Source organism: Epinephelus lanceolatus, chromosome 14 (genome assembly GCF_041903045.1).
Source record: "Epinephelus lanceolatus isolate andai-2023 chromosome 14, ASM4190304v1, whole genome shotgun sequence".
NCBI lineage: Eukaryota > Metazoa > Chordata > Actinopteri > Perciformes > Serranidae > Epinephelus > Epinephelus lanceolatus.
The window spans coordinates 12,130,224-12,141,409 of record NC_135747.1 but is presented as its reverse complement, the minus strand read 5'-3'; the positions used below and the strand labels follow the sequence as shown (position 1 = coordinate 12,141,409).

The 11,186-nt window shown below is 41.7% G+C and overlaps 1 protein-coding gene across 1 annotated transcript; it reads left to right on the top strand.

Annotated features, from left to right (window-relative positions):
• Positions 1–3,178: 3,178 nt before the first annotated feature.
• asb1 (ankyrin repeat and SOCS box containing 1) lies at positions 3,179–10,725 on the top strand. Its single transcript, XM_033615155.2, has 5 exons — positions 3,179–3,422; positions 5,333–5,471; positions 6,370–6,672; positions 8,782–9,164; positions 9,459–10,725. Exons 1-5 carry the CDS (start codon positions 3,326–3,328, stop codon positions 9,587–9,589), a joined length of 1,053 nt encoding a protein of 350 aa, XP_033471046.1. The 5' UTR covers positions 3,179–3,325; the 3' UTR covers positions 9,590–10,725.
• The last annotated feature ends 461 nt before the right edge of the window (positions 10,726–11,186 follow it).

The window sequence follows — 11,186 nt, the reverse complement described above, 5'->3', positions numbered from 1 at the left end:
TACTTGTTTCCTCTTCTTCTTTTTAAAGAGTCAACGAGGAGTAGTGACTGATGTTGAGAGGAGTTACGAGAAATTTACGGACTCAAAGTCAAGTTGGCCTTATAATGGAAACTTAATGAGAGGTCTGGTTTGCTTGAGTTACATTATGAGCGAAATGATAAATGACCGTGGTCTGTGATTTTGACAAGTTCATGTGAAGTCCTTGTGGCGTCTGGCACGGCCAAGTCACACTCTCAATGAGTCCCGTTTCTTTTGAAGCCCAGTCCGACATGACAGAAGTGAAACGTTTAACTTTATTTTTAAGACCCTCAAGTAACATTAGCAGCAACTTTTCTCTGGCGAGCCAAGAAACAGCTGCAACACACACAAAGCGCATTAGGAAGCCGCTTTAACAGCTATTAGGCGAGATTTGGACGGAGCACTTGTGATGCAAGTCGGAGATTTATCCGAAGGCCCCTGGCAGAAGGCGTGGACAAAAGACGCTGGCCCCAGTCTCAACAGGTGGATTAGAATAAGACTACAGCACAATCCAAGGAAAGGACAGCTCCATTGTCCTTCTGCGTTTCTCCTTTAACTGTGCTTCGACAGAAGAAGTGACTTAAGACATGACTGCCTCTTCACTACTAAAAAGGCCTCAGTTGATTTTTCCATTTGAATTTCACAATGGATCATGCTACTAATGAGTGACCACACCTTTCACTTTCACTGTCCACAGTTACCCACTGGTACTTATGTTGGTCCCATTCCCCTTTTTAAACTTTTATTCTGAAAATCAGCTACACTTTGAGAGGATAAAACACATGGCCAGCCTTTGGATAACCTCTCAGGTCTGTCTTTGTTTATATTCTGCTTTGATTAAATCACTATTACTGGTCTAAATATTGTAATCAGTGGGATGAGCTACACACTGTGTTCCCAGGTCTTGTGATTGTATGGGTGTAAACCTGGCTGCATACTTACATTAGGTAACAGTGTATGTCTAAGAATTGTAGTTGTAGATCACTGCAAGCTGAGCTGGAATCTGTTCATCAATACAATTGAATTTCAGAATTGTCTTTAATCTTCCTCAGTGAAAGAGCCTTGATTTTTACAAAGCTGAAAGTCTGACGCATCCTGTCCACTCATAGGGAAACATGGCACTGTTGACCTGTCTGTGTATTTTTAGAGCACCACCAGAGCCTCAGTGTTGAAGGTTCATATGTCATCACAGTCATAGAGCCATGGCTGCATGCCTCCCTGGTGTACGTTACCCAGAAATGACTCATCATAGATTTACGGATGAAGATTTTAGGTATATATCACCAGACTACTTACATTCATCCAGCAGCTAAACATGATCCCTCACCCTGGTGTACACTATACATTAGCAGGAGTTAAATAAGACCAGACTCCTTTCCTTGGACCCTGGATCCTTTTTGGTACTGCTCTTTGACCTTTAAATTTGCCTTCTAGGAGGTGGGCTTGATTCATATCAGTACCACATATAAAAACACATCGTAATGAGCCTGAGCAGTAATAAAGATATTTTAGACAGTTAACCCATGCAATATTCAAGTATTTTCTCAAACAAAATTTAGTTTTGTTTCAGTGTAACTGAATTAAAGGTCCAGTGTACAGGATTCAAGGGGAAATATCAGCAGAAATGTAATGTAATATGCATAACCATGTTGTCATAGTGGATAATCACATGAAGTTTGTTGTTTCTTTCTTTCTTTTTTTTTTGCTTTTGATTGAGCCGTTTATATCTAGATATATCCTCTTCTTCAGAGTCTGCCATGTTCTTTCTACAGTTACTCAGAAAGGACAAACCAAAGACTGGTGTTTTGGCAATTTTGCATTTCTACACATTTGGCACCAGGCACTAGGCCCCCAAGAACCGCGACAGGCTTTGAAGCCAATTTAATATAGTAGGCAAATGTGGAATTACAAATTGCGAGTCTTATGTGATGCCATGGGGCCCAAAAACACAGTCCCTCCAGGATTTTCCAATGTTGCATTCGCAACAGTTAACGCAAATTCAACCAATCCCTGTGAATTCTGCGGGACCTTGCAATTTTGTCCAAACACTGCAACTTTACCACAAATTTGACTGTTCAAAACAGGTAAAATTTAATTTCATTGTAGTTCGTTAGTTTGTGCTAACCGGCAGAAAGAGCATCCCCCTACCATTACAAATAGATTGTAATTCCAGGGGAAACACTGTATACTCCGACTTCAAAACAGCACCACAACTATTTTAGCAGTTTCACTTTCCCCCACAGTATCATTGCAAAAATATACCTATAAAAAATAACAACATTCATCGCAATTTTTTTTGAGAAAAGCTGCTGTGAAATCGGACATTTCAGCCTGCAACATCCCCAAAACATCCTGCGAAATCCTGGAGGGACTACTGTAAATGACTTTTTCCCATAGACTTACACTGTAAAAGAGAGACCTGTAAATCAGTGGATTCTTTTTTTTTAAGTGTCAGAACTGCTGCAAAATTACTCATTTCTCTATCTGAATTGAATCCATTCGCTCCAGTAACGTTTCTTAAGTCTAAAAGAGCTGCATGATTAAATGATGAAGTTATTGAAGTTAGCAGAGGGCTAAACTGGAAGTTAGCCACTCAGTTGCTTTAACACTCTAATGCACCTGCTCTAATGGCCCCACGATGCGTAGTTTCATTCTTCGAAAATCAAGCTTGTTTGGCTTCATGTGATACTAAGTAACCTTTGTAGAAACATCCAGTTCCATTTATACGTCCATGCTTGGCACCGTTTCAGATGGTTGCAGCGAGATGCCACTAAATCCTGCACACTGGACCTTTAATGAATAAAAGATTTCCACAGATATTTTTTGTTTGTTTATACTGTACATTAGTACATTGACATCACAAAGTCCTGGGTACTGTCCTAATGTCATTAAGTATAGTATTTTCTTTATATTATATATATATATATTTATATAATATATAAATATTTATTTAAGTAAGGATACATTTTCAGTATGTGTTTCAATTGTTTAAGCTTCACTATTCAATTTAACAGTGTGTTAAACACACTTTGTACACTGACATATTGCTCATGCTGCCCTCCCTGCTGTCATGGCAGGTTGGACATTTAAAGAGACGTGTCCCCTTTAAATCCGACCAGCCGAGCGCAGTCAGGAAGTTGCGCACTGGACTCACGCAGACGCCGTCATCACATCAACACAGTCACGTTTGTGTATTTTGATGTTTCTTGTCTGATCCAGATCGTTGGGTTTGGTCGTGTTTGGGGAGTCAGTGTCGATCTCTCTGCCGTAGCACCAGGTCCAGGTGACGTTGTGACATCTGAGGAGCATGGCGGACGGTCCAGAGGCTGATGTTGACGACCCGCCCAGTATCAATTTCCCTCCGCTCATCACTGTCTCTGATCTGCCCAGTGCCACTGCTGCAGGTAACCATGGCTGAATGATTCATCAGTCCTCTCAAAGGACCGTGTATGCCCATGTACTCTGTGTGAGGGGACTGCACACACACTAACAGGCAGACTTCAGTGAGCATGACAACAATAACAGAGATGTGGTGTTGTTGAGGGGGACTCCTGTGTAATAAGGTGTGGCTCATGGAGTCAGTAAACATCTACAGTGTGTCTGCAATTTCTTTACAGTTATAATGGATGGATGTGGACACGAGGCTGACCATTAGAGCTTATATGTGTATTTGCTGCAAGTGGTGGACACAATAATAGCAACACATGCACAATAAAATATAATTTAACACTATTGCCCTGCAGTAATTACATTTTTGGAAGGTTGTGTTTAACTGTCTGTGTCTGCAGGTCCTTTAAAAGTCTCAAATGTCTTAAATTTTATTCATATTCGGTCTTAAACATCATTAAATAGTCTTAAGTTCGAATTTGCGGGTTCTTGAACCACTATCACCACAGAGGACCACTTTGGAAATAAGTGTTCTTAGTAATGCTTTTAAGTGCCATCCTCTGGGATTTCTTTATGTCAGTTACTCTGGTAAGTTGTTGTGCTTTTAAAATTCTAATCAAATCAAAGTTAAATCAGTTGCCACAAAAGTTTTTATCGTATTTCATGTATCTGTCTTTTAATTTCCATTAGTCAAAATGATTGAAGCTTCTCTGCATGAGAGTCCACATCTGTAATTTTACGAATCATAAAACTTCCCACTGAGCCTAATACTCCTAAATACCCCCTTAACCCACCAGCAGGACAATGCGTCATACCACACTGCAAAAAAACAGCCCAAGGAACATAGTAAAGAGCTCAGGGCATCGACCTGGCCTCAGAATTCCTCAGAAATGGTACCCCAGAGGTACCCCGATCCACAGTGGGGCCTCTTTGGATCAGACTCGGCTCTGACCTTTTGAGGCACAGACACAGGATCCTTTGAGTCTGTGGGTTGTCAGGTGGATACCAGCACATCCCACAGATGCTTAATCAGATTGGGATCTGGCAAAATTGGAGGCCAAGTCAATGCCTTGAGCTCTTTGTCACGTTCCCTGGGCCATTCATGAGCAGTTTTTGTGTCGTGGCATGTTGCATCGTCCTGCTGAGGGGGCAACCGCCATCCAGAAGCACCATTGCCATTTGGGGAGGTTGGTCTGCAACAGTGTTGGGGCGTCAAGTGGCATCCACATGAATGCCAGGACCAAAGGTTTCACAGCAGAACATTGATTTTAACAACATGATGAATGTCATTGACTTCACCAGCCAGTGGTTCTAATGTTTTGATTGACTGGTGTGTCCTCACACTTAACTGTTGGCAAATGTATATTAACCTAACTCACTCTATTAACCATACTCCTACATAATACCTGCCTCTGCACGGGACCACATATATACTAACCTTTACACTTACCTGCAGCTTGAATAAGCAAAAGATTATTTGTCCAAAAATTAGTACTAAAGTTGGTTTAAAATGATCTTGAAAGGGTCTTAAAAAGCATTACATTTAAATGTCTGATAACTGTAGCTGTTCATGAGAGTTTCAAGAGCTCCCAAGAAACATGAGGAGTTAATTTACCGCAGAATGGCTGATCCTTCCCACATTCAGCAAGGACACTTGTACAGTTATGCAACTAAATATATGCAGTGAGAAAAACACTGTCAAATGCAGGATTCTCAGATACACGCACATATATACATATATTTTCTTAGTGTGTTTTCACTGCCTGATCTAAACAATGAAAATAGGAGATCTGTGCTGAAAAGCAATAATGCAGATAGAGCATTAACGAGTGTACTATAGATATGATATTGCTTCGTAGAGCAACTGTTTCAGTTTTTTGCATTGGTCACACAACAAGCCTTTTTCTAATCTGTGTGTCCTCCCCAGGCCGTAACCTAAAAGAATGGCTCCAGGAGCAGTTCTGCGACAAACCTCTGGAGCAGGATGACATGCGGCTGCACAATGCAGCCTATGTTGGAGATCTGGACACCCTGAGGAACCTGCTGCAGGAGGACAGCTTCAGACGGTGGGAAGGAGTAATGATAATAATATGAATATAATATGATTTTTTGATGTTTTTTGTTGTTGGTGTAGAGGTGTAGAAAGCTCTTGTCTGTCAGTGGTCACATTGTACTCTCCGTCTTACTGCAAAGCTGGCAGCTTTTGTCCAGAGTGTTCATGTGTGGCACTAAGTGGTTTGTGGTTTTTGTGCTTTGTGGGTTTGCTGAGTGACAGCCTGAGAGACACACAGGCTGTTCAGAATATGCCCTTACACATCTCTACCACAAAACAGTCCCGTACTGCATAACACACACCACATGCTGGGTACTTTTACTCCTCAGTACCTCATGCTGCTATAACCAAACACATCCCTGTCTCCATGTGTGGTTTATAGCTGGTGGCCACAGTGGGGCTCAAACATTTCACTAGTATAGGGGTTCTGTCCATACAGGTACTGACACTGGTAATGCTCACAATGTCAGAGCCAGGCGGAACCATTGTAGAGTGGTCAACACTCATTTAACCCCAATCCCACAGTGGTTGTATGCAGCACTCATACTCCACACCCAGCCAACCCATTATTACTGGCTTAGGGCAGTTCATCTCCATTCCACATGGTTTACAACATGCTGTTATTTCAATAAAACACTTTTTACTTCACTGAGTTCTCCCTGCCCCGCCTATCCCAGCTTCCCTCGGGCAGTAGTGTTGACAGCAGTGTATTTTAGCAGGTAGCTGTTGTAAATATTTAATTTGTGATGACTTCATCGCAATGATATTTTTAAGACTTTGTTAAATTTATTATTTTTATGTGCTTTCATAGTCACTGGCCTGCTTTTATTATACGGAAATTCGTGACAAGTCCAATATGTTGGATCTAAGGATACAACTAATAACCACTCCCTTCTCTCTCTTGGTGCCAGGCGTATCAACGAGAAGTCTGTGTGGTGTTGTGGCTGTCTGCCCTGCACCCCTCTGCGGATCGCAGCCACAGCAGGACACGCTGCCTGCGTGGCCTATCTGATCGCCCAGGGAGCCGAGGTGGACCTAGTTGATGTTAAAGGTCAAACAGCCCTCTATGTAGCTGTGGTGAATGGTCACCTGGAGTGTGTGCGGATCCTCCTTGAAGCCGGAGCCGATCCCAACGGAAGTCGGCATCACCGCAGCACCCCGCTGTACCACGCTGCACGGGTGGGAAGGCTGGACATACTGCAGGAGCTCATCAGGTGAGGTTAGGAGAGGATCAGTCCAAAACATGGCTGGCTTGATCTGTGGCTGAGTTTATGGGCTTAGATAGACATAATAAACATTTGGGGCTCAGCCCAAACCTAGGGGGGTCTGGGGCCATTCTGCCTGAGGGAATTTTTTTCCATTTACAGCAGCTATGTGCACTATTTTTTAAGAAATTTGTAATAGAATACATAAAAATGTGTGCATCATATGGGAAAAACTTCATAGTTACCAAGGAAGAAAGTCACCCTGTAAAGCCTACATCCTATTTTGTATCTATTTGTTCTCCAACTGTCTTCATCATTCTGAAACCATAACACAGCTAAGGTTTACCACCTTGTGGTTGTATGCCTTTGCGCACCAGTCAAGTTGCACCTATAGTTTTTTATATTCCCCCCAACAGCACAGAAGATCTATTCTATCAGCACAGTTTCAAGGTGGGCACCCAAGATTAGTGTCACCAATTCAGTATCTGACCAAATGTCTCCCCTTCTGTTCCTGAGTTATGACACTGAGTAATGGCCAGAAAAGTGTTTTTGCAGAACATTATGATGTCACAGTGAAGCTGACCTTTAACCATGAATTTACCATTATATCCTCTTCAACATTTGTTTGAAATGTTGTCCTTATTAGCGTGTGAATTCTTGAGTTATGGCCAAAAACATGTTTTGTGAGGTCACAGTGACCTTTGACCTTTTAAATACCAACTTTTTAAACAGTGCATTCTAGAGTCCAAGTGGATGTTTGTACCACATTTGAGTAAACTCTCTCACGGTCTTGAGAAATTGCGTTTACAAGAATGAGATGGATGCAAGGTCACAGGCTTTGACCTATGACCACTAAAATCTAATCAGTTCATCCTTGGGTCCAAGTGGACATTTGTGCCAAATTTTAAAAAATCCCTGAAGGTGTTTTTGAGATATCACTTGCAAAGAAATTAGATGGACAAAGACCTTTGACCACCAAAATATAATCAGGTCATCATTGAGTCCAAGTGGATGTTAGTGCCAAATTTGAAGAATTTGAAGAAATTCCCTGAAGATGTTCTTGAGCTATCGTGTTCACAAGAATGGGACTGATGGACGGACAGCCCACAAACATAATGCCTCCAGCCACGGCGACTGCAATCACGGAGGCATACCAAATGTTCAGGATGACTCATTTTCAGTCCTGTCAAATATTGTGTGATGCTACTATTTTAAGCTACATTACATAGGTCATTAGTCATACTTCTACTGTTATTATACACATATGACTATTGTCACACATGTATACTGCCAGATATTAATACATATTTTCAACATATTGTACCACAGTAGCCAGAACTATAATTATAATATTTTCAAGACATACTTTCAGTAATGTTGTTGTAAGCTACTGTCATTACCTGCATCTCTCTCTCTCTCTCTCTCTCTTTCTGTCTCATTGTGTCATGCGGATTACTGTTAATTTATTATGCTGATCTGTTCTATACGACATCTATTGCACGTCTGTCCGTCCTGGAAGAGGGATCCCTCCTCAGTTGCTCTTCCTGAGGTTTCTACCATTTTTTTCCCCCGTTAAAGGGGTTTTTTTGGGGGAGTTTTTCCTTATCCGCTGCGAGGGTCATAAGGACAGAGGGATGTCGTATGCTGTAAAGCCCTGTGAGGCAAATTGTCATTTGTGATATTGGGCTTTATAAATAAAATTGATTGATTGATTGATTGATAGGTGTGGTATTTATTACTCTGAGCTGAATATTAGGCCAACAGAACATTTAAGGGTGGTGCAGTGGTACAGCAAGAGGGTTCCTGGTTCGAATCCAGGGTGGGGGGGGGGTACAAGGGGTGTGGGAGCCCCTCTGTGCGGAGTTTGCATGTTCTCCCCATGTCAGCGTGGGTTTTCTCCGGGTACTCCGGCTTCCTCCCACAATCTAAAGACATGCAGGTAAGCATGTGAACATAAATGGTTGTCTATCTCTATGTGTCAGCCCTGCAATAGTCTGGTGACCTTTCCAGGGTGTACACCACTGCATACGGAATTGAATGAATGACAACATTTAGTCAGTTATAATACTGTATGACAAAAAAGTTTTACAAAAATTAGCCATGGTTCCCTCTGTCCAGGTTCAATGCTGATGTCGATATGGACCACCAGCTGGGTCCCCGGCTCCTCTTAAGTGCTCGCACCCTCAACACTCTGGTGGTGTGTCCTCTCTACATCAGCGCTGCCTACCACCACCTCCACTGTTTCCGACTGTTGCTCCAGGCTGGCGCTCAGCCTGATTTTAACTACACAGGGCCCGTCTGCCAAGAAGCTTTGACCCGCGGTCTGGCCTCCTGCCTGCTGGATGCTGTGCTGCGACACGGATGTGAGGTAGCCTTCATCCACCTGCTGCTGGACCACGGGGCCAACCCGGCCCTTGTGCCCTGGGACGGGTCAGAGCTGGAGGCTCCTAATCGGAGGAAGGTGGATCAGGAGGCACTCAGGGTCTTTCTGGAGGCAAGGAGTGAGTAAAATCTGTGGAAATGCAGGCATCTATGAGGACAGATTATATTTCTCCTTTTTTACAAAACGTGATATCAATAAGGAGTTTATAATCCTAATACATATAAACCCTTTTAAAGTAACTACATCATGACTTAAAAGAAGAAAAAGGTTTGCCCATAGGAGTCACTGGCAAAAAAAATGTAAAAAGATTCAGATTAAATTTAAAAAAAACTCTGATCTGTACCTGTTATCATGGTTGACCTGAATGTGCAGTACAGTTCTGCTGATCCGCCTTTGCTTTATCTCTTGTCAGGAAGCCCTCGCAGGCTAACATACCTGTGTCGCATCAGGATCCGCAGAACGATGGGCAAACATCGTCTAAACCACATACCCTCGTTACCGCTACCACCACCCATCAAGAACTTCCTGCTTCACCAAAACTGAAAACCATCCACCTTCTCTTCTTCTACAGAGCTCTTCCAACTCAAACCTTAAAAAACAGCCCCAACCCCCAGGACAGAGCATATTGTGATCCCAGTTTGCTATTTGCATATTATTTTCTAATAGTAAACAGTTAATAATATTATTTTTCAAAAATTTTGAAGTTAAGAGTTATGTAATACACCTATCTTCCTATTATTGTAATAATTTATTGAAATGCTTCTTAACTTATCAGAGAAGCCTTAGTACGTTCTGACTTGTGGAAAATATACCAGTATGTGTATCCTAAGTGTTTGCCTTGTGACTTCCCAAATCACTGGGACATGTTCTGGTCCTACTTCAACTAGCACTTTTCAGCTGAACAGCCATAGTGAGAATGTTATTTGGTTTGAAGCAATGACTTAAACACGCCATGTGTTGAATATCCTGTTCAAAGGAGCTTTACTCAGATGCAGCTTCTTGAATTGCTCATTTTTCTGTTTTATGTACACTTGGATTTAAAGGCCTTTTACTGACTCTAAGCCAGAGTGAGTGGCAGAATGTGCAGCAACCCTGTGTTCTTATATTTATACTGTAGACCACTTACATTATAAGTGATCACTCGTGTGAAGTGCAAGGATGAAAATGTGTCCTATAGGTTAGATTGGATTTTTTTTTTAACCGTATGCCTTAACGTTGAGTTTTGTAAAATGGCCTCAAAGATTCATCAGACAAGAAAAACTAATGGTGGAACTGTAAAATTTTAAGGACAAAAACATGAACAAAAAGTTTGAAATGAGCATTTTAAGGTCCTGGATCTGAACTGAAAACACTGCTAGCAGGAGAAAAGTTTACATTTGGGGTCTACTTATTATTAATGTAGGTGTTACCATCAGGTAAAAAACGTGTACTGTTTAAGCGTATTTAACAAAACCCTCCCTGTAAATCAAATTTATTTATGATCATAAGAATGACTTTGTATTTATTGCCCAGAAAGCTGCCTTTCTGTAAGTTTGTTGCACTGATTGGCGTCTGTGCATGTCTGTTGCACAGCTCTGTTAAGTTTCTCACACATTGTTACTGGTCAACATGAAATGTCAGTGCGTTTCGCTTTTTGTGTCTCATCTTTGTTTGCATACAGTAAATGTATAATAATTCTGTATTGTCTCCTGTATGTTTTTTTATCATCTTAAACTACATAGGAGTGCTTCCACCCTGCCAGGAAGCAGAGCAATTCTTCAAAAGTAGGATAAGTTTCCATGCTTCCTGTTCTGTTAGCCATCTCCTTCAGTGAACATGAGAGAATGATTCCTTCTCCTTCCTCACAACCCCATCCAAGATACGTTTTCCTCCAAAATATCTGAGGGATAGTCATGGACAGAATCTCTGGAGTATAGGTTCGGTTAAATCTAGTGGAAGAAAATCACCCCTCTGTCAATATCAGGGAAATACAGCCCGCAGATGGTGTTTTTTTTATCCCAGCAAAGCCTCAGCACACTATTAGTTAATCACATCTTGAGGGAAATTCCCCTCATACACAGTACATTGTGTATCCTTTTTAAGGGTCCATGCCCAGGAATAGTTAAGTGATTAACATGTAGGATCTGTTTCCAGAAATGTG